General features: G+C 40.8%; 1 protein-coding gene across 1 annotated transcript in view; it reads left to right on the top strand.

Annotated features, from left to right (window-relative positions):
• MICU2 (mitochondrial calcium uptake 2) overlaps positions 1–24,683 on the top strand; it is a 280,638-nt gene extending 255,955 nt beyond the window's left edge. The window contains exons 8-12 of the mRNA XM_018564948.1: positions 5,223–5,320; positions 18,413–18,584; positions 19,406–19,514; positions 23,017–23,174; positions 24,477–24,683. Coding sequence (XP_018420450.1) covers positions 5,223–5,320; positions 18,413–18,584; positions 19,406–19,514; positions 23,017–23,174; positions 24,477–24,584 — 645 coding nt within the window. The 3' untranslated portion in view covers positions 24,585–24,683. The remainder of the gene's footprint in view (positions 1–5,222; positions 5,321–18,412; positions 18,585–19,405; positions 19,515–23,016; positions 23,175–24,476) is intronic.
• Positions 24,684–24,922: the final 239 nt, after the last annotated feature.

Here is a 24,922-nt window from a genome sequence, read left to right as displayed (position 1 = left end):
GGGGTGAGAAACGGTGATTGAATGTAATTGAATAGGTATAGATGACACAGCTAATATTATAGGCAAGAAATGTGTTGTGAATTTGTCACAAACATGATCAAAGTAAGAATAGTCATGAAGGCCTGAGCTGTTAAATATTGTCATGTTTACATCAAATGCAGTTTAAAGGGAATCTCTGACAACCGTTAGCTTTTCCCAGTACTGAAGGCTCTCAGTCAGTGGAGGAGTAACAGGCTCTCCATCCATTGAGAAACAGGAGCACATACGCCTAACATTTAGCAGTAACTGGCAGCTCACCTAATTAGCAACAGATAACACGTGCCATGTACAGTGAAGTTTGCGTGCGCTTGGCATATGGCACGCATCAAAATCCAAAAATCGTTCTTTGCAAGTGAGATCAACTCAAAAATGGTATCTACAGATAACTGTAATCTAGTCAAAATGCCACAGTCCCACGTATTACAAAGTGTGTGTCTAGATAAAACCTACCAATCCAAACAGAAGCGCACATATATCCCATGTGCTGGGAGGAAAGCCCACTCAGGCATAACTGTATTATCTAATGAGCATTCTATGCCTAACATTAGTAACAAATCATAAATTGTGTGTCTTAAGTCATTTTGGAAGGAAACCTGTCTGAATGCAGTACTACTGTTGGCATGAATGGCTCTTCTTACACCTTGATGCTTAACAAAGTGTTGATAAGACGGCCATTTATTAACCGCTACCTTCTCCTGCCAGAGAAAGGCTGACTTGTAAGTATTCACTAATGATATAAAGTCTGCATATTTTGATACTGAGTAAATCAAAGTTCACTGAATAGTTCAAAAACAATGCACACTCAGCACAGCTCAACTGAACTGTTTCAACATTTAAACCTAATTCACAGTGTTGTATTGTGGTCATGTGCACATCACCACATCACACATTATGGGCACTGTTTTTTTTTGGTGCTGTGTATTTTAAATGGCACCCCAATGCTAATTAACACACTAATGTGCTGCGTAGTCATAAATGGTGCAACCAAATTTTTTTCTTTGTGTTAGGCAATTTGAATGGGTGGCCTTAACACAGACCACTTCATATGCAGGTTAACGCATGTGCATTAATTCAATGCACAATTTAAATGGGCCCTTCAGGTTAAAAATGGAGTCTTTTGTTACAAACATTTCCAAATACAAGGAAAACCACACTGCTGTGTCAAGGCACCATTAAATTGTGATCCCTAACTCTGAATTATCTAAACTCCCAACTAGAGTTTTCTCTGCTTGGCATAGCATTCCCTCCTTTGCAACAGTGGATGTCTTTATTCTTTGTTAACATAAAGTAGAACTCCAAAAGAGAGAGAGATTCCCATTTAATGGCTGTAGCAGATGGGTTGAGCTGGGAACTCACCTGCTGGAGTAATTAAGAAATATAATAATCCATTGAATGACTTTATCCCCAATGTCCACACGTCATTGAAAAAGAATTTAAAGTCGGACTGACCTACTACTATAAGTTCTAGATAGTGTGGTATGATTGGTCTTTATACATGCACATGAAATATTGCTTATTATGGCTGAAGAGTCTGGAACAATGTACGGCATGTATAGCACTCACTCATGCCTCTATTTGGTCACAGAAGTTTTCCAGTTCAGTAGACTTATTCCAAAGCTTTTTGATGGTACAAATTCTACTACAAAGGTGTCTGCACGGACTTGTCTTCTACGCTCAAGCAGAATAAACACAAGTATGAATCCGCAGAGAGAACGCACTTAGACCCCTTCGTCGTTGTTTCCAAACTGCAGAGTCCTGTGAAGTCATTCAGGAAGGCTTCTGCTTTAACATTCCTTTACCATGAGTCTTCTGCTCTCTAAGAAGCCTGACATGCAATCTGTCCGCAGACCTCACCTCAGACTGTAATATGTTCTGCCCATCAGCAGCTCTGTCTAGTGTGACTAGGTGTTCAGTTACATAAACTCTCTCCCCATAAACTGAGCAGAACACAAATCAAAGGCCTCATTTAAAAACAGGATATTATTTTAAAACAGGGAGCTGCTCAGACTACTAAATTTAACAAGTCAAAGGAGTTTTTTTTTACTCTCCCTGTAGAGTTAAAGTGTATCTAAAACCATGAACAAAAATGTAATACATTACATCTTACCAGACCTTAGATGTGGCGACTGCATTCCTTCTTTTTTTTTATTTTCACCTGTTGACCCTTTTAATAACACACCGCCTGAGCATGACAATACTTACTCAATGAACATTGCGAATGTATGAAAGAGCAACTTTGCCAGCCTAGTACAGTAAGTGTTAGGAATACCGAACTTTTTCCTCTCTCATCTTCTTAACATAGATTGAAGGTTTTCTGTAGTTCAGAGATGAGCTGGACAGGATTGATAGTCAGGGCTTGAAAAATCCACTCGTCCTCTCGTCTGTGTCGAGAGGGCACCGGAGCCGGATGAGTAGCTTCCTGGCCGGCTGCTGTAATTAAACGGCCGGGAGCTTTACATGCAAGCGATCGGGCATCTCTAGAGATGCCCGATCGCTTGTATTAGCTGCGGTTTTACCGCGCGCAGCCACTGTCGTTCCTAAGATCCGCTGTGCCCGGTGCGGCCAGGTGTGACAGAAGATCAAAGGGAGATCGGTACACGATCTCCCTCTGACCTCCTCCGTCCCCGAATGCAGGAAGTGATGTATATTACATCCCTTCTGCATTCAGCTGTCATTCCCAGCTACAGAAGCTGGGGAGAAGCTGGTAAAGCAGATCTCTGCTTCATCAGCTTCTCTGGGGGTCCCTAGGTGACATTAGGGGTCTTGGAGACCCCTGATGTCTCCATAAAGAGGACCTGTCATGTAAATTGGTGATCACACAGGGGATTTCTTAGCCCCCTATGTGATAGCAATAGAGAAGTATAAAAAAAATTAAAGAAGCATAGAAAAACCAAAATATTATTTTAAGTCCCCCGCCCCCCTACATACACACACAAACATGCGTCGGGTGCACCTACGTGCGAAAATGCTGATTGCGCCTATTGTGCCGCACATGTTACATATCACTGCGAACATCGGAGTGTGAGCAATAATTTTAGGGCCATTCATTACTGATAACACTAAACTGATGAGCAGTAAAAGCATTGCCTACGGCCATTTTCGGTGTGGTTGTTTGTTTTTTTTGCGGGCGTGCACAATTGTAAGGCTTGACATGTTTGGTGTCTCTTTACCCGACGTGACCCCGACTTTTATATTTTACCAAAAATATGGGTAAGATAACATAGGGAAACTTTTTTTTTTCAGAAATTTACGTTACTTTTTTCATTATATAGCAAAACAAACAAAAAAATCTCCAGTGGTGATTATATACCACCAAAAGAAAGCGCTGTGTGTCCCCAAAAAAGTTAACATATACTGTAAATGCAAGGCTATAGTCCGGTCATGCTGACTGGTGAAATTTTTGACTGACTGGTGAGACACCCTAAAATTTTTCAAGCCCTGTTGATACCGGTAGCTCTGCAGAGTGCACAGGATAGCACTGAGTTTCTGCAGTGTTTATAGATATTTTTTTGCACTTCTCAATCAGATATAAGAAAACACTTTTAATATTTAATACTGTATATTTAACATACCAAAAGGGAGTGAATACATTCATGTTATGGTTTTAACTACACTAAAAGTAGTATTACACACAACTTTTTTTTACAATAATGAATCCAGATCAAACAAATATACATGGCCCAGCAAAGTATTTCTTTATATTTTTGCCCATGCGCTTAGTCACCATGTTTCCATACAGCTCCAACTTCCCAGTACTTCCTGTCAACATGACAGCCAGGCAGTAAGCATTTTACTAGAGGTTTGGCTGCCTCTGTATTCTCTAGTACAGGTTTCAAGTAGTACAGCTTGGTCACCAATCTTCCCCAGGCTGTGAATGAATAATGAAGTCATCACTCTGCTGTCTCCTCCTGAAAGCATGTTCAAATTGTTTACTCAGAGAATGCAAAGCAATAGATTTTTGAATGGCTTGCAGAGCTGAATCTGCCTCTACCATAGTGCACACAATTGCAGGAGGCTGGAATTCGGACAGATTATGGTGTTTATGCTGTGTTCTGTTCATTGTTGTGTCTGCCTAGAGTTCTACCTTAACCATTCCTCACTCGAACCACTGCTTCATCCTGCAGTATTTCATGCATCGCTAATTTTTTAGGCCCCCTGCCAATGTTGGTGGGCAGGAACCTAAAGCCAAGCAGAGTCATTTATTATATTGCTATGAGCAGATGCACCTTACTAATTGTTTGAAACAAAATGGTTTGGAATAGGATTCCTCCTCAATGTTTTGACTTAGATTGCTTGTAATAGTAGATTTCACCTTTGTCCCTTTGCGCCGATACTTACCTTCTACCGCTCCACTGTTGCTCTGTCTGAGCTTTGGGTGAATAGCCATAAAAGGAGGAGGATTTGACCTGCTCCTGGGATGCAGTGCTCTGGTCTGAGCAGTCAGTCACTAAGCCCATTTGTACACGGTCACCTGATCAGTACAAGAAAGAAAGTAACCCTGTGTAAGATGCATCAACCAGCATGGCACCTTTATATGGTTAGGGCACAACACTGATGGAGGAACGGAGCAGCAGGGAAGGTGAATATGAACAGGTTGGGGGTTGTTCTTACAAGATAACCTGTTACTTTTCCCTGAATGGGCATAGTAGTAGAATCTCTTTAAGGTCCATATACACAAAATGCATTTAACCTATGGAGTAAAGGTGTCTCTTGAATGGGCTCTACAAGTCATCCTTATAGAGCAGGGAAGATGAGTATGAACTGGTTGGGGGTTGTTCCTACAAGAGAATCCCTAACTTTTCCCTCAATTAGCAAAGTAGTAGAGTCTCTTTAAGTTCTATCTACACAAAATGCATTTAAATTATGGCGTAATAGGGGTCTTCTTGATTGGACTCTACAAGTCATCCTTATATATACACACAGGTAAATTAGTATACTGTATACATACACTGAGTTCAAAGGACACTAATGTGTAATGTGCCTCAAACATTGATGTCCAACAAGCATCCCCCAAACTGGATGTGGCTCTCAGAATCTTTCAGGTGGCTTCACTTTCTCTGGTTTTTCCGTAATATCTGGCTTGCAACCCCCAGCTATAACAATGTATTCCAAAGGTGAGAATATCTGTCTTGTGACATGTTAGAGATTACTTTTTATAACAAAGTTACTGTTTTTTTTTGTAGGATACTTTGTCAGACAGTGATGACATCAATACCACGTTGCTAGTTCATTTCTTTGGACGGGGAGGACGGGAAAAGCTGCAGTATTCTCATTTCTACAGGTTTGTTGTCTCCATAGTATAACATAGTAGAGCTGTGGTGAGCTGTATTTTGTTGCCTTGTAATACAAACAAATGTATTTACGTTTTAGAATCTTAAAATACATTTGATAAACTGGGTGACAAAATGAAGGATGGGAATGTAGTATGCAATACACTCTGTGGCAGTAAATCTCATCCATAATTTCCAGCTTGGGATGAAATCATTTAAAGTGTATCTAAACTGTAAACACAAAAGGGTCCATTTAAAAAAATTCATTGCTATTCATTCTGCAAAATGACATCTATAATCATTCTGTCTGAGTTAACCAATTGTTTTAAAAATGGGGCAAAATGGAATGTTCTAAGGGAAGTTCTCTTTCCTGAATGTTCCTAAGAATATATATAATTGAAAGGGTAATTCCACTTTCTCACCAGATATGAGAAAATGAAATTACCCACACAATTCTGTCCCGTCTTGCTAAGAAGCGCTTCTCATTGGTCAGCGTGGTCAGGCGACCATGCTGACCAATGAGTGTTTGCCTTTTGCGAGCGTTATACTAAATGCTCTGTGCAGGGCTTCAGTACGATGTATGGACCGTACACCAGTTGACGCAAGGGGGGTGGCGCTTCAAAACAAAGGTATGACCAGCAGGGGTGGGGAGGAGGGGCATAATTGTAGGGGTAATTTCATTTTCTCACATTTGGTGAGAAAGAGGAATGACCCTTTAAATTGGCTGATGCTTCCTCTTACTCACACATGATATAAGCACTAGTATAATATTAATAGTCCTTTCAATTCCAATATCACTGGTATTAATGTGTTGCAAGTAGATATGAGCTAAAGAAGTGCTGTATATAATAATCCTGTAGGGATGGTTCACTCTAGCAAGCGGTGCTTAACGCATAGCCACTGGTGTTTGCTGGCAGGGAACAGTGCTCATGCGCCAATACCGGTGCATTACACTGTTTACTTTATTTTCTGTTAGACCTTTATTGAAGTAACAAGGGGGAAATTTCATTAAGTTCTATTGGCATAGTGTGGTACTTCTTGTTCAGTGCAGATTCTAACTGCCTTTTCTGTGCATTGCAGGTGCGCTGGAAATAGCTAAGCAATTAAGGTGTATGTGTAGCATCTAGAGCAGCAGCTAACGATTATTTCAAAATCGATTAGTTAGCCGATTATTACGTTCGATTAATCGGTTAATCGGATAAATAATAAAATACATTTTAAAAAATGGCTCCAGTGATGGACTACTAGTTTGTATTGAGATTGCAGTCCATCACAGGAGGAAGCTTGGAGCGGTGGAAGAAAAAAAGAAGAAAAAAAGAAAAAAAAAGTGTGGTGTGCAACATAGTGAAATGAAAAGTGTACAATTATACAGCAATGAATGCAGAATGGCACCGGCTATAGAGGACTACAAAACCCAGCAATAGTACATTATACAGCACAATGCAGAATACCACCAGCTGTAGAGCAATACAACAAATCCCAGCAATAGTACAGTATAGCTGGTGGTATTCTGCATTGCGCTGTATAATGTACTATTGCTGGGTTTTGTAGTCCTCTATAGCTGGTGGTATTCTGCATTGCGCTGTGTAATGTACTATTGCTGGGTGTTGTAGTCCTCTATAGCTAGTGGTATTCGGCATTGCACCACTGTATAATGTACTATTGCTAGGATTTGTTATACTCCTCTATAGCTAGTGGTATTCCGCATTGCGCTGTATAATGCATTATTCCTTGATTTGTAGTCCTCTATAGCTGATGGTATAATATACAGCACAATGTACCATCAGCTATAGAGGAATACAAATCCCAGCAATACATTATAGAGCACCATGTGTGGGAAAGTGCAGGCTTACCTGAGCAGTCTTCCAGCAACTTGTTTCTGAGATCGGGCCTGTCTATCGGTGGCTGTCATCCACCCACACCTGCTCCTCCTTACTTCTTCTCTGAGCATGCGGCGGGGAGGAGGTGCGGTCTGTGGAGCGTGGATGCGGGTGGGTCTGGCAGCGGCGAGCGTGAGGTGGGGAGGAGGTGTGGCGTGCAGCGTGTGTGGATCCGTGAACAGGGCCAACCAATCAGAAGCCGATTACTCGATGATTGAAAAAGCTGACAACTTTTTCTATAATCGATTATATTCGATTATGTCGATTAGTTGTTGCAGCCCTAGTAGCATCATGGCATCAACAATTATTATTATTAATTTTTTTTTACTTTTCCATAGAGTAGGAAAGGATTGTCATGTTGTTAGTGCTGATGAATCTATCCATGCTAGGTAGATTCACCTTCTTTATTTCTGCTTAAGACAGAATGTGATAACAAATCCATAACTTTAGAAATTACACTAAAACAAGAGGTGAGACTGGTTCTTCCATTGTTCAAATGACAACAGTCTAATAGTAGAATTTCCCCCACTTTGTAGGGATTTCCTTCTTGCTCCCTGTTATGTCTCAAGGACAGGAAGTGAAGGGAAATCTTCCTATTGGGACGTAGGGTATACACAGATTTTCGCAGGCACGTTGGTACGAAAAATCCAGTCGGAACGATCAATAATACCATCAGAGGCTTTGCGATTGTTGTTTGAAATTGTGTCTGATTTTTGTTTTTTATTTAACATTTAGTTTTGGAATCATTTGAGTTTTCCGAACGAAAACCACATTCACTGTTAGAAGTTTGTTTGTGCGAGAATAATTTTCCAACATGCATAATTTCACCCAATCAACGATTAGAAAGGCAAACAAACGTTCCGGAGTTTAATAAAAATTTTAACTGTGTATACCCAGCTTAAGAATTCTAGCTTTTCCCTACTCTTTTCAAAATGAAGAAAGTTTTAGCTACCGTGTTTCCCCGAAAATAAGACAGTGTCTTATTTATTTTTTTTGCACGAAAAAAGACACTAGGTCTTATTTTCGGGGGATGTCTTACCTGGCTGGGGGAGGACCAGACGAGGTCCCGGATGGCAGCGTGTTGTTGCCGGTCCCGGTGTCGGCGGATGATATTCCGCTTCCATCGTGTGTGTGGGCGGGGCGGGAGCTGCGGCCGGCTGGCGTGTGGGCGGGCCGGGAGCTGCGGCCGGTCTTTACACTTAAAATTCAGTTTATGTGCAGCTACCCCGAAAGTAAGACCTAGCGGATCTCTGTAATATAAGACCTACCACCGAACTAGGTCTTATTTTCGCGGTAGGTCTTATATTACCGTGTTTCCCCGAAAATAAGACACTGTCTTATATTTTTTTGGCTCAAAAAAACACACTAGGTCTTATTTTCAGGGTAGGTCTTATTTTCGGGGAAACAGGGTACAGAAATCCCTGAAGATAGCGCTAGGTCTTACTTTCGGAGTAGGTCTTACTTTCGGGGAAACACGGTATACGTACACTTTAAGAAAGTGTTGTGCATCCTCTCTGAGAAGCCACAATGTAACTGGAAGCCTACCTCTAGCAGCACCTATCATTCAACCAAAAGTGTTATTAACAAATGTATTGTGAAAGGACAGTTATAGTACTGCATCAGTCTTTAACAGATCTCTCTCACATCTGTAGGCTGAAGTTTAGGCTCTGCTTCAGGTCTAATATGGCACTTACAACACATCCTTCATGAACTGTGAAGTGCATCTATCTTTGCCTATTCTGCAGGCAGACGGGGAAGTTTATCCTAAAGAACGGATCAGAGATGGTGTTGCCATGCAGTAAAGATGATTCTATTCACAGGATTTCCTAGGAATGGAAAACCAGCGTGTCTCATCTCCATCACGTGCATCTGGATCTCTCACGGAGAGCTTTCCAGCTGACGTCGCATGCCTCACACAGAACATTGTTGTGGGTGTTTGATCTGCCCCCCGCTGTTTGTGCTGGAGATGATGGATTGGATTTTTAGAAGCACACATCATTTCACCAAGGGAAATCTCTACCTTGGTGGAGAAAGCAGAAGTCATCCAGATCTGTCACGTATTTACTGAGAATTCTTTGCTGTCCTGTAAAAATCGAGAACTCTCTTGGACTGATATCTATTTGCTTTTGGATGGAGCTGTCATTTTTATAGAGCTGTTTGAGTGGACCCACATGAGAGCTCTTACCAGTTGAGATAACATACACTGACAGGTCTGGAGAGCTCTGTACACAGCCAGACAACACCTGTCTGCTGTGCAGAGAAGAAAAAAAAAAACCTCTTTACACATGAAGGAGACACCTGTCAGACATAACACACTGCGTGAGGAAAGACTGGCCAGGTTTAGGTAGTTCTTTCCTATTTGCTTTAATCTCTTAGACAGCTGCCCTCATCTAAGAGTCTGTAGTAACCAATCAGATTCCAGGTACCTAGCTAAAAAGGGAGGACTGCTTTCCTTTCAGACGCTTATTATAGACTATGTATAGATTAGAGGGCAGACATTTTCTGCAGCTTTTTTACTGAAAATGTAGAGCCATTCTTATCAGTGTCTATCAAAAAGAAGCTTACACTCTAATGTCACTACCCCAGTGCAAGACACACATACGTGCTCTGGGATCAGCTGATTATTCTATTTTAATTTGGGAGGAGATTTGGAAACCCATATGAAAATGAAGGATAAACACATAGGGGGACATTTATTATTATTATTATTATACAGGATTTATATAGCGCCAATAGTTTGCACAGTGCTTTACAATATAAGGAAGACATTACAGTCACAATACAATTTAAGACAAGATGGTAAGGAGGGCCCTGCCCCTGAGGGCTTACAATCTAAAATTTATGAATTCTGTTGCATGGCAAAGCAGTGCTTCCTAAGGTGTTTTAAGGGCTTGTTTACACCAGATCCTGCTGCTGACCGGGTGCTGGAACACTCAGTGCTGAACACAGCTTCAGCTCATTTGCTGCACTGTTGGATGGAGTGAACTCCTGCTTGATATGTGCGCTATTGTTCGAACAGGGAGGCAGTGGAAGCAGGATGCAGAGTGTGGAATGGTAATCCACTGATGCCAATGTCTTCCACCTAATGTCACCAAGTACCAGGGCCCCCATTTTCCCCCAAGGGGGCATTTTTTCTCCCCTGACCACCAACTCTGGACATTTTTTTCCTCTGCTGACCACCAATGGTAGACATGTTTTCCTCCCACTAGCTTGCTATATTCTGTTTTATTTTATTTTTAAAGGTGATCCTTTAGGTTTATGTGTGTGTTTATGTGTTTAGGTTTATAACGCTCACTTGTGGGGGAATAGTTAAGGAGTACTTTGTGAGTACAAGGACTGAGGTATATGCGAGCAGTGTGTACTGCCGGTAAGCTTAGACTATATTTCAAGTAGTGTAAAACACTAAACCTTTTTAAATTTAATGCATTTCATGCAGGCAGGTAAACATCCTCCAGTACATTTTTTGCTTTATATGTGTGTGTAAAAACACTTGCATGCTTCTCCTTGCTGCCGCTGGCTTCAGATTGCAGAGCACTGATTCCCAGAAGTTCTTAGCAGGGAAGTGCGCACCCGGAGTACATAACTGTGCTGTGTACTATGGACAGCACAGGCTCAGGGAGGGGTGGGGAGCATGGGGTGGCTTGCCACTGAGGTTATTTTTGTGGACATAATCAGACCCGTCCACGGTGTCAGCCAGGAGCGCGGACACAAAGGTGGCTCCATGGGACCCTGAAAGGAGAGAGAGCCACCAGAAAACAGCAGCCAGGGAAGAGAGGATTTTCATAAGAGGACATGAAAGCACCCACAGAAGAAATACAGGCAGGCAAATGTGGTAAGTGCTGCGTTCTATAGCACTATATGCTTTTTTAAGTGAGGGTTTAATATCACCTGGCCATGGCCATTATCCAGTGCAGTGTCCCCACACCCATTATCACTACAACTCGCATAGCATGCCACATGATTTATCAATTTCAGGTTGTCCCACGTTTACAACGTCTGATGCGGGACTTATTACTGTATAACCTGACAGTATCCTTAGTTTCCTGAGCTTACTTTCATAGCGATATTAATATGTAAATACAAATGTGTTGTGAGTATCGTCTACTCTAGGAACCCACTGCAGCTTTGACCAGATTTAATGGTTCATAAGAGGAAGCTTGCACAACACAGATTCATGTAATAGGAGGTAGCAGTTCCACCTAGACCTTGTGTGAAGCCTGATTAATTTGGCTGCATTGAATTATATCAAATATAGATGAAATACATTAAAATAATAATGGCATAGTGAAAGTGGTTTCTAAGTAATCCCTGACTAATTATCCTTGTTGCTTTAAATTGCTCTCCAAATGGAATAAAATGTCCTTTCCAGTTTTCAGCTAACGTTCGCTTTTCCTCTGATCAGGTCCAGAAGTTGGGCTGTGAATGCTAGTCATAGTTTAGCTAATACCAAAAAGCTGCAGACCCGATAAATATTTAATTGCATCCCTCTGACAGATTGGGGTTCTTTGTTCCTGCAGAACTCCCTGTGACTTGTGAGGGTGTCGGCACTCACAGCTGCCTGCAGGGCGCAGGACCTCATACATCACAAGCTACGAGCATGGAGTTTATCAGCAGAGCTTGTGGCGCGCCTATGAATAATTCATTTAATAGCTATTTCAGGCCAATATTGCTATGTGTGCAGGCCAGTTTTAGTCATATTCAATAAATATTTGACTCTTGTCACTTATCATTATTTATAAAATGTCAGCAGTCATTACCCAGCATTCTTGACAAAGCAGATTTAAAATCCTCTGGTGTTATATTATATTACACTGCATTCCCTCTGTATTATTGCACAGTCTGTTCTAGTTAGGTCACACGCTTGTTGTCATGAGTGAAGCAAAGCTGGCACAAGTGTATAATGCCCTTAAAGAAGAAACTTTTACTTTTAACTACAAAAAGCTTCAGATGGAAGCTACAATTTGTGGACTCCTGGGCTGTACATTAGGTTGGGGGCAGTAAATTAATCCACGGTGAATCTGAATAGTTTCAGCTGCACTACTGTGGAGGTTGGATGTGACCTAGAAGTTAAAGCCCTACTCCAGCCAAAACTTCTTTCTTACTTTTTTTATTAGGGAAAAGTTAGACTATACTGTATATTTGGATTTTCCCTCTGGAGGCACAGTGGGACAGGATTAACAGGAGATCTGTCTAGTGGATAAAGAAACAGCAACACAAGACTACTTTTAGCAGAGCCGGTTATTTAAAACCCCTGTCAGGTTTTTGTTATCGGTACGAGGGCGTAACAATTTGTGAAAGAATAACCATTAAAGGGTCCCTGCCTCTCTACTGCACATCTAAAAGGCAATCCATCTAGTGATACAAAATTATTTGCTTTCATAGCATTTTCCTAACATAAAAGTAAATATTCTAATCAAGCTTCCCAAACTACATACGATCAGTTTATCCAATTGTATTTGCAAAGCTATTTCTACCTGCATACATTACTATGCAGTCAGACTGTGCTGGGGCCCATTGTTTGCTATAGTTATAGCCATGCTCTACCCTGTAACTTCTTATCCTGGTGCCCCCTGCTCCCTTAATTTCTTATACTGTTGTCACCGAGATAAAATATGAAGCAAATGTTCCCAATGTAATCACAGACTGAAATAATTTGCAATGTCCAGGAACATTCTCATTTATCAAGGTCATGGTATATCTATTAGTAGCTTGTCATTACCATAAGCGCATTTGTCACTAAGTTTTTGGGTTTGATAATCGGTTGCGCTAATGTCGTGCAACATAAGAATTTGGAACTGCCACCATTTTATTCTATAGGGTCTTGGCTTTCAGAAAATAATGTTTGGGGGTTTTAAGTAATTTTTAGGCCTAAAATGTGGATTATAAGATGGGTGCAAAAAAAAAAGGCCTCTGTCCTTAAGGGGTTAAGAAAAAAAATAAGGTAACTTAGAAATTGATGGAAGCAAAACGTCTCCAAAAAGATTGGAGCTGGGCAACAAAAAGCTGGCACAGTAAGTGGTACTAAGGAAAGAGCTGGAAGAACATTTTGCAACTAGTTTAATTGGCAACAGGTCAGTACATGATTGGGTATAAAAAGAGCATCTTATAGTCAGAGAGTCTCAGAGGTAAAGATGTACAGAGGTTCACCAATCTGTGAAATGTTGCGTCTAACAATTCTCAAACGATTTCAGAATAATGTTTCTCAATGTAAAATTGTAAAGACTTTAAATATATCATCTACAGTACATAATATCATCAAAAGATTCTGAGGATCTGGAGAAATCTCTGTGCACACGGGACAAAGCCGAAACGAAATATTGGATGCACGTGATCTTCAAGTCCAGTTTGATATGACTATCTTCCAATAGTATTTGTAATACTTTTTCATCCAAAACTAAAAATAAGAAGTGTGTTTGCGGGGGTGAGGAGAAGGTGGGTGGGCGTGGGGAGTATCGCAGGAGGTACAGGAGCAGTAAGGGAATTTTTTTTCTTTGCATAGTCTATTTTTTATTAAACTAAGACAAAGTTTTGCGATACAGAAAGAAGGAAGGGAGGGGGTATGCAGGAAACATATACTTCAACAGAAGGCGATCCACAGAAGCCATCAGTACAAACCTGTTAGAAACGGTTTCAGAATACACAGGGTTATGTACAGATCATTCTTTAATGTTAGTACAATGTGTCATAGTATATGCTGCATCAATCCAGATGTGGATAAGCTTTAATAAAGGAACACGACTCTGGGATATCAAGGGGTACGTATGTCCAACATGGCTGCTGCTGCCTGAGAAAGCTTAAAAAGGAACATTTCCTATGCCCCTCTGCTGCAGCTAGTGGCAGTAATGCTGTGCAAATGGACGGGTACAGTTCACATTGCAATGGAATGCACTGAAAAAAAAGTACTACATGCAACAGCATTGCACTGTGCTTTGCCCATAGAATGTAATAAAATGCCACTTGTGACATTTTAATAAAGTTCTAACAACTTAACGGTAAACATTGTGATGCACCATATGAACGCATGGTCACTTTGGCTTCAAACTCACACCAGCAACTGTGAGTTGTAGTTGGTGTTGGTGTGAATGTACATTTTTATTTTTGCAATTTTATGTTTATGTCCACATTCATTTTACAATTGTTCTATTGTATGCATTAATTTAGCCCTTCTATATGTATACATCTAACCTTATAGATTTGATTGAATTTCATGTAATCATTTTATTGTCAAGTTATTGTTTGTGTGCAATAATTGGTGGTGTATACTTATATGCCTGCATACTTGGATGTCATTTTTTTATCATTATGATTTTTATATTCTTATAGTCCTGATGAAGGGTGAGTGGTTTGACCCCCCAAACTCATTGTCTGTTATTATTTGACCCATTTACCAACAATTAAAGTCACCTTGGAGTCTTCCATGTTTTTGGTCTTGAGCTCCATTCAGTATTTCTATGGGATTTCTATTGGGATAAGCCTTGCCGAGTGGGAGCCTCCTCGCCAGAGCTATTAAGCTTGTTTGATGATTTCTTCAACTGACTTAATAAACACATTTGAAAATTCCCAACGCTTCCCAAAACAATGTTTCTCTGGAGTTTACTCCTGAAACTCCGCTAACCTCTATAGGGAGAAATTGCAAATCTGATAATGCAATACAGTCATGACAATATGAAGCTGAAAGCATTTCAAACCGATCATTAGAAATACCTTTTGTCGTTACACTGCAGCTTAGTGTGTTTTTAAAAATATGTATTTATGTGAACAAGATGCATAGGAATGAATTGGATTTCTGCTTGTAGTCAAGTGTGTGTGTGTGTGTGTTTTACTGCAGAAGAAGAGACAAGTGTGAACGGGCTCTACTAGCGCAGTGTGTACTCCATGAAAATATAAGAAGTTTAAATGGAACAGCAGCATACTCTGGTGGTCATTCTGTTAAACAGATCCCAGATATTTGCTTTATGGCGTTATTACAGGAGATTACAGGAATGTTTCCGGAGAACACCTAAATAGAATAGGATTTTATTTTCCAGTACAGGTCAGAATCTAACTGGTTGTACTAAGTTATCTGAGATTTTCAGTTTCATAAATAAGTTCTATTAATATCTTCTATACTACGGGTTCTTATTGAAGAACCTAAATATTTAGAACATGTGAATTCTTACACAAGAAAGATGTAAAAAAAATCTGTGTATATACAGAGGGGCCCAAAAAAATGTATACACACTTCAACATGAGAAATATATGCATAAAAATTTTATTAGTAGATTTATATAAACATCAAAGGACAGCTGTAGGTCCTCTTTGAGTTATGCAGTCACATTAGGTGCAAAGTGGTCACCTTTAGCATCCAGACACTTTTGATTTCGGTGCACTACTGCTTGAACAACATTGACTAGAGTGTCCACAGGGATTGCTCTGCTTGATATTTTAATTCCTTTCTGTATTGCAGCCAGCGTAGGTGGTTTTCTACAGCATACCACATTCTTTAGTGTTCCCCACAGATAGAAATCGAGGGGTGTTAAGTCCGGGGAACGTGGAGGGAACTCAACAGCACCTCTGCGTCCTATCCAACGTTCTGGCAGAATGTCATTGAGAGGCGCTTACGGCTCAGTGGTAGTGAGCTGGTGCGCCATCTTGCTGGAAGTAAAATTGCTCATCCGCATAAAGCGCACGAACGGCCGGTTTGTCAAAACCACTCGCAGTACTCCAGTCTCCGATCAGGGTCATCTTCAATAATGGCGTGTAACAGTCTCGGGATATAAAATTTCCAATGTGCTCTCTTCAGAATACGTTGTATGCTTGATCTGCTAATTCCTGTCTCACGTGCACATTATTTGACAGACTTTTGTGGTGAGCGTGTTAACTGTTGCTACAACTAATCTGAGGAAGCAGTGCTTGTTGCTGTGCGATGCCTCCCTGATCTTTGCTTGTGCACATCACACAGTTTCATCGGTTTCGAACTTATCATGAATCGGTGCAATTGTTAGTGGTGTAGGTGGGTCTGTTGCAAACTCACAACGCCACTGTCGTCTAACTTTACACACATTTTCAAATGCACAACACCACTTCAAAATGGTCTTGCGTTGCTCGAAAAGTCAAGGGTGCCTCCGCCATTTTCTTTGACTCTTTCCTGACAGTCACATGATGATATCAACAATGGTGCGACTACTGATATCTTTAGAGGAAACATAATACTGCACATTGCTCCCATAATTCAATACGGGTTTTAAAAAAGGGTATAGATAACAACTGTTGAAGCGTGTATTCATTTTTTTTGTGCCCCTCTGTATCCACGAAAGTGTGTCTGTTAAATCAGTGGCGGCAAGTGCAGAAGTGTGCAAGGGTGTCATGGCGGCTATTGTAGAAGTGTGTGGCAGTGCAATTGCAGCAAGTGTAAAAGTGTGTGTCAGCGCAGTGGCAGCAACTGCAGAAGTGCGTGTCGGTGCAGTGGTGGGGACTGCAGAAGTGCGTGTCGGTGCAGTGGTGGGGACTGCAGAAGTGCGTGTTGGTGCAGTGGTGGGGACTGCAGAAGTGCGTGTCGGTGCAGTGGCGGAGACTACAGAAGTGCACGTCGGCGCAGTGGCGGGGACTGTATTGACAATAAAGTGGCCTGAAAACACCATTACCTTGTGTGTATTTTACAAGCGGTATTACCAAGCACTGCAGGCTGCTTGTGTTGTCTCCAACACCAAAATCCTGATGTCTGCCCTAAGAAGTTTCTAATTGCCACCAGTTAGATTCGTATTTTGGAAAAGAAAGGAGAAGAGAGAACTAAACTTAGTAAATGGTCTCATTTGAGCAGGTATGAACTGCAAACACTTAAAGGAGAACTATGGGGTTAGGGCTTTTCCCCATAGTTCTCCTTAGGGTAACGGGAGGACACAAACTAGAGTCCTCCCGTCACCCTAAGCTCAGTATACCGCGAGCTACAGCTCGCGGTATACTGAGACGCCGCAGCCGGAGCGGATCCTGACATCGATGTCGAGATCCGCCCAGCTGCGTGAGTGACAGCTGGCTCTGCCTATCTAGAGGCAGAGCCAGCTGTACCCGCCCCCTCCCCCGTCCGTTCCGCCAGTCAGCGCTGGCGGATCGGAGCGGGGAGGGGGGAATCCAGCCCCTCCCCTGTCACGGCAGAGAGCCGTGACAGGATCGAGAGGTGAGCGAACGCCGGTATGTGTTCGCTCACTTCCCGATCCACTGAGCCGACCTGTGACAGTCTCATTGTCACAGGTCGGCTAGAACTATGAGCTGAGTGAAAAGCACTCTCCTCATAGTTCTCCTTTAAGATGCACATACTTGCAGCAACCTCAGAAATTCTCAGGCTCTCTTTCTCTGACTCTCAGGCCGTTCTGTCACTTCCTAGTGACGCTGCTTGCTAACCCCCCCCGCTTCCCACCATTGGTCAATCACTATGATGAGCAGCATTCCCAGCCTATAGGAAAAGCACATGAGGTTGGTTAAGGTAGGCAAGCTTTGGCTCTATTAGGAAGTGCTGTAGCTCTTCCTGCCAGAACAACTTGCATTTCATACAACAGTAGCGTCTCTCTCCCAAGTGAGTATTTTTAGTGTTCATTTAGGTGAGCCTAAGTATCACCACTGTAAAAAAAATACCCTAAAACCTTAAAGTTGAACTCTAGGTATGCATTAATTTGCATACTTACAATGGTTCTGTAATGGAGCTGAGCTGATTGGCTTCCCCTCTGCTCTGAAAACACAGGGGGTTGCTTGCTTAGCAAAGTGGCCATTCAGAAAAGCCTAGTATTTTGATCAATAAATTCAAGGCTTTCTCTGACTGGGCGGGGGGCATTTATGTCACAATCCGCCCCTCGTCCAATCCAAGAATACGTAGTTTTCACTGATAAAAATATTAGGCATTCTCTGAATTGCCGCTGTGCCAGGCGAATGACCCCCTGTGTTTTCAGAACAGAGGGAAAGCCACACAGCAGAGTATCAGCACCCAGAAGATTGTACCAGCCCTGTAGTAGCTCTGGCTACTACAGTGCTTTACAGGTTTGGCTTTAAGGAAAACCGGTCAAGTGCCTACTTCCCCTGCCCACCTTCTTTACAACATACGAATTGCTCCAAGTCTACAGGTACATTTTAATAAGATCACTCTTTGTATATGTCTTGCAAGAGCTCTTTTTTTGCCTGTTCTGGCTTAGATGTACCAGTGATTGAAGGATAGATTTTGTTTTCTTAATATGTCTTTATCCTTTATTATTTTAGATTTATGGAGAATTTACAGACAGAAGTTCAAGAAATGGAGTTTGCCCAGTTCTCGAAGGGATTGAACTTCTTGAGAAAGGAGGATTTTGCAGAGTGGCTTCTTTTCTTCACTGATGAGGAGAACAATGACATCTACTGGCAGAATGTGAAATCCAGGATTCCTCCAGGCGAAGTGTGTTCAGCAACTATTACGATGAGAGCCAATAAAAATAACACTGCAATGTTTACCTCTGATCACCCTTCTAGCAATCTGTTGTCTGCCAGGTGTCTCTCTCATGTTGTCGTTACTATGATAACAATAAGCTCTGCAAGTTCATTCTTTTCTTTTATACATACTTTACAATGTGGTCATGTTCTGCCATTGGACCTCCAGTTGAATTTTATGATGACCACAGTTAAGTTTTTTCATAAATGCATTTTAATAGATTATTTGATCAAAGTGGATCTTTAAAAAAAAAAATCAAATTCTAACAGTACAATCAATATTGGTCAAGTTTGTTTAAAAACATGATGTCGTAGGATGGATCTCATCCATCCCATCAAGCTGCGACAGTGGGAATGCTGAAATACAGGTGAAACTCGAATTATTAGAATATCGTGCAAAGTTCATTTATTTCACTAATGCAACTTAAAAGGTGAAACTAATATATGAGATAGACTCACTACATGCAAAGCAAGATAATTCAAGCCGTGATTTGTCATAATTGTGATGATTATGGCTTACAGCTCATGAAAACCCCAAGAACCCCAAATCCACAACCTCAAAAAAGTAGAATATTACATGCAATCAATAAAACAAGGATTGTACATAGAACAATATCGGACCTCTGAAAAGTACAAGCATGCATATGTACTCAGTACTTGGTTTGGGCCCCTTTTGCAGCACTTACTGCAATTACTTTTGCACGATATTCTAATTATTCGAGTTTCACCTGTAGTATGGAATGCATGGCTTGTACTACATACACTAATTGTAACTCTTTGTATTTCTAGAACATCAGCTTGGAGGAATTTAAGAACTTTTATCATTTCATGAACAACTTGGAGGATTTCTCCATCACAGTGAAGATGTTTAGTGTGGCCAACAGGGCGGTGAAATTAGGTGAGCGCACCAAACACGTTATTACAGCAGAGGGGAAAGCAGCCCTTGAAGCAGAGCTCGGGGTAGAATTTGTATTAACCCTTGCAGCAGGGCTACCCCCGCATTGCAAGGGTTAAGTGCTCATTTGTTTTTAGGTTCAAAATAACAAAAACGAACCCTATTATTGTTTAGGCACTTCCTGTTATAGGTTGACAATGTTCTGTCCCTGTCTCCCAATTGTGCTCATGTCACCCTGTCACACAAGCTTCAAATGAAGACTACAAGTGACCATTTCAGTGCACACTACATAGGTATGACCTACTGTTGTCATCATCTGGAAATCTACCCTGAGAAGTACAGTGCACCCATTGTCAGAGTGCATATACAGTAGACATCAGAGAGGCTGCGGGAGATCTGCAGCACTCAGATGCAACAAGGAGAGAAAAGGAATTTAAATAAACAGCAGACATTTATGATACACCATGTTTTAGTAAATTGAATGTCATTCACTTAGGGTTTACATCTACTTTAAAAGGCAAATCTTATACTGTTAAAGTATACATCTACTCATATATGGGTGCTTCTCAACCCAGTATGGTCTATATGCCAGTTCAACCTGTACCAGCAAAGAAATCTGGCCACAAAGCCAAACTTAAACAGCTGTAAAACTTTGACAAATTCATGTGTTGAAGAAGATTAGACTGCCAGCTCTTGAATCAGATTGGGCAATCGGAGAATTTAGTGTATGACGAGCTTCAGTCAATTTAAAACTGAATTGATTGTCTGGTGGGAACTGGCTTTGTCAGTCTCTAACTTAAAGATTTTATGATGCAGTGATAGTATCTTCTACGGATATTTTGGATCCACCCTCCCCACCATGATGGGGTCTTATCTTACTTAGCTTTATTTCAAGCAGTATAGTCATACGGCTCCCTTCACTATGGTAAATCCATCAGAATATGTGTAATGTTTGTATAAAAGCTGAACGATCCCAGCTGCAGAGTGAAGACAGGTAAAGTGTATCTGGGGGACTGTTCCCTGTTGGTGCCCCTGAATGCAGTAAGGTGTGAGTAGAGCAGTGAGCATTATACTGTCAACATAATACTGAGATATCAGTTTTGGTTTAAAACTATTTACGATTTTATGTATCTCAATGATATAAAAAAGCCAAAACATTACCAAAGTTCATCTATCGTGGTCTACAGGGAAACATCTTTTTTCTATTCATGGCTTCTTAAAGAGAAATGTCACCTTGCACATTTAGGAAAAAATAAGTACTTAAATCCAATTTCCACTTTTACAGCCAAATTGGGTCAACACCTATTTTATATTGGATCTTCTCATTCACATTGCATACCTTTAAAAAGTTAAATATTGCTGCTTTGTCCGTCCGTCCGTCCTAACAGGGGGTTAAAGGTCTCGAAGCATTGTATGCTAATGAGAGGAAAGCATAGGGACAAACTCCACTTTTCATAATATAACAAAAGCCTCTTCCACAGAAACAACTTTGGTATGCTGTGTGAATAGGAACACATAATAAACATATAGTAGGGTTTTCTCAAATGTGGCTGCAAAAGTGGAAATACACTTGAAGGGCGTAGAGAGTCCCAGATATTTATACATGAAAACAAAGAAAATACGAGTGCCCCGCTCCATCAGAAGGGCCAGTGGCTCTGTCCGTAGGAATGAACTATAGCACAGCAATCGTCATGCCAAGCAGAACTGTTCAGCTGTATGCCTCTAATTCCCACCAATTCCCAAGAACCTTTCTGGCATTGCACTTAAAGATTGACTTTTTTTTACTTACTAACAATAAGCATAATACAGACATGGACATATTTGTTGGTATCCACAAAAAAAAGAAGCCACAATTTTCTCTGAAATAACCTAAAAATGACCAATGTAATACTGGTAGCCATTATTGTTTCATATTTAATCAAAATCAGACTTTGCTTTTGATGTTTGATTCCACTGATTAATTTCAATAATAAAACAAATGAATGTTATAAACAAACATGATGGGATACTTAATCTAATATTTTGTTGTACAACCTTTAGAAGCAATCCCTGAAAACGGGCAATTTCTGTAGCTCTCAGTGAGACTTCTGCACCTGTCAATGGGTGGTTTGGCTCACTCTTAAGCTGGCCATCCACCTATAGATTATCTGCAGATTTTCTATGGTCAGATGGGAAAAGTGCAACAGATTCCTCCATCTACGCTAAGCTGTGTGGATGGAGGAATCTCCCACTGGGCCAAGCTTCAGTATCTTGCTAGTCGGCCCCGCTGGCTCTCAAAAGACCTGAACAGTGCCTGCATCCAATCAGATTGTTCGGGTATTTTGACAGCCAGCGGGGCCGACTAGCAAGATACTGAAGCTTGGCCTAGTGGAAGATTCCTCCATACACACAGTTTAGCGTAGATGGAGGAATCTGTTGCACATTTTCTGACCGTAGAAAATCTGCAGATAATCTATAGGTGTATGGGCAGCTTTATGGAGCAAACTCTTCCAGCTATCTCAGGTTTGATGGGTGCCTTCTCCAAATTACATGTTTTAGCTCTTTTCATAGATATCCAATGGAATTCAGATCAGGACTCATAGAAGGCCACTTCAGAATAGCTCAAGGGTTTCTTCTTAGCCATTCTTGCTTGGTTTTAGCTGTGTGTTTTGGGTTATTATGCTGTTGAAAGGACCCATGATCTGTGACTGAGCTTTCTGACACTGAGCTGTTTCCTTCCTTGATAGTCTTGAGATTTCATTATACAGATTTATGGTACCCATACCAGATGCAGCAAAACAGCCCCAAAACATAACCATGCCTCCTCCACATTTTATAGTAGGTATCGTGTTTTCTTTGAAAGTTTCATATTTTTCGCCTGTGAACATAGAGCTGATGTGATTTGCCAGAAAGCTCTAGTCTAGCTCCAGCTTTTGTCTCAGCTGTCTGAGACATGCTCCAGGGATTGTGGCTTGTGTATGCATTTTAGCAAACTCCAATGTGGCTTTTTTATGTTTTTGTTTTAACATTGGAGTCTTCCTTTCAGCCCACAGCATCTAAAAATGTAACGGATGGTGTGATCAGACACTGGTGTACCTTGACTTTGGAGTTCAGTTGGAACTCTTTGGAAGTTTTACTTGACTCTCTGTCTACCATATGCAATCATATGCAGAGAGCTTGGCTACATTCACATTGACCTTAAATTTCATAATATTATTTGCAAGTGTGGTCACAGGAAGATCAAGCTGCTTGGAGATGGTCCTATAGCCTTTACCTTTTGACATGTTGGTCTATAATTTTCTTTCTCTCCTTTTGCTTTCTCTGCTCAATGTTCAGTGTGGTACACATGATGATACCAAACAGAAGAGTGACTACTTTTCTCCATTTACATAGGCTGACTATTTCAGGAGGAATGAAGCATTATTTTAATGAGCTGTGAGGGTACCAACAAATTTGTCCACATCCGTTTTTGTGCTTTCTCTCATGTTGAAGTACAAAGTAATTATTCATCATTTATCATTACTAGCTGAATTCAAGAGAGCTGTTAAAGTGGCAACAGGCCAGGAACTATCAGAAAACGTGTTGGACACAGTTTTTAAGATCTTTGACCTGGATGGGGACAACTGCTTGAGCCACGGAGAGTTCCTGGGCGTTCTCAAGAACAGGCTGCACAGAGGCTTAAAGGTAATATAACTCTGCAGGTTTTGTGAGTTTATTTGGAGGAAATTAAAGTATTGTACAGTTATGAAGAGTCTCAAACATGTTCAAACAGCATTATATTGCAAAATGTAAAGCCAAATTCCAGGTAGAAGTTAAATCACAATTGTATCTAGTTAGGCCTTCATGAAAAAAATAATAAATGTACTTTTACATTAAACCAGAAGTCCTTGAATTTATCTGGATACCCGATTCTTGTAATCTCCTGCACAGCAGCACTTAGACTAGAAGAAGGAGATGCATCATTCTGATCCAGTCAGAGCTCTCTTGCTTTGCACAGTTTTGTCAGTCTAACACAATGTTCATACTTACAGGAAGGTGAAGCATAAGTACCAGCTTATACACCTGTGCTTAGTAATTAGTATCGTATGTAATATATGTAGATCAATATACACTTATGGAATATAAAGGGACGCATAAATGGAAGAGTAGTACGTTTTATACTAACAAAATTAACACATCAGTAAATTCCAATCAGGAATGCAGAGTAAAATGTACTAACCCAAAGCTACTATTTATTCTTCATCAGACACCCTGAGATTGCTGAAATGTGGATTTGGATTGGCCCTTGATATTCAGTTCTGTTTACTGCTGTGTTTACATTCCCTAGGCAAAGACTCAGTTCACTGACATGGATGAATTTTAACTCCGTATACTATTTAATCTCATAATAATGTTCTCCTAAAAATGTTTAATTCACAATAATAGTTCATTGTCAGATTGTTATTTCTTTGCATAAAATGGGTATTTAATCATTGAACACCCCATCTGATTAATCAGTATTATTCTAATGATTTATTTTATCACCACCTCAGTCTCCCGTCCCTGCTCTCCTCATTGGGCACCTCATGGATACTCACACTTTTTAACAGACAGAAGGAAGTAGTGTTTTAAAGAGCCAAAACCCATCTTTGTGAATACATGTAAAATACATCAGAACAGGATACATTTACATACAGTGAATTCAGCGAAATATGCGCCTACCTACAGAGAGTTGTAAAATATACTTTTAATTATAAAATGGATAACAATTGGTAACAAAAATTCACCATACACTATGCTTTTGTAAATTGTGCCTTGGTGATGGTTCCACCTAACTGCATGCCTTTTAAATGAGGATAATCGCTATTTCCAGACATTCCTCCATAGCAGGCAGAAATGGCCCATTGTTATATCCCTCATACTGCTATTTGTATACCTTTAAGTCATCACAGGATATTTAGATATTGAATGCCATTCTGTTTATACTCCGTTTCTTGTTTTCTACAGCATGCCCCCCAACAACAAGGCTTTCAGGGTTTCTTGAAATGTGTCAAGCGAGAGACCATTAAAGGAGCTAACGAAGCCTGGAAGCAAACTGGAAAAAGCCCTTTTTAATGTATTTGTGTTGCCTTTGGCTTGCTGGCTAGATTGCTCTTTTTTGTTTGCGTTGTTTACTTGTATACAGCGGTGTGCATCTTCTGCCATGTATTTAAATTTTGCCGCCTTCATTCATAGTTCCAGTGATGTAACATTGTCTGTGTACTCAGAAACTTATACTGGCTTTTGTATGCATCCTATGTACCCATGCTTCACTCACTACAAGGTCCACAGACACACATACAGAACCTGCAGGGAGCAGTCCAGGTGCTGTGCCCAACCAGGCTATGAATGTATCTGTCCACTAACAGTCTGTCCACCCCCCTTCCACATACACACACTTAATTGTACCCTTG

Source organism: Nanorana parkeri, unplaced genomic scaffold, assembly GCF_000935625.1.
Source record: "Nanorana parkeri isolate BGI_ZX_2015 unplaced genomic scaffold, ASM93562v1 scaffold799, whole genome shotgun sequence".
In the NCBI taxonomy this organism is placed as follows: domain Eukaryota; kingdom Metazoa; phylum Chordata; class Amphibia; order Anura; family Dicroglossidae; genus Nanorana; species Nanorana parkeri.
The sequence above is the reverse complement of the archived record's forward strand: the minus strand, read 5'-3'. Positions and strand labels throughout refer to the sequence as shown.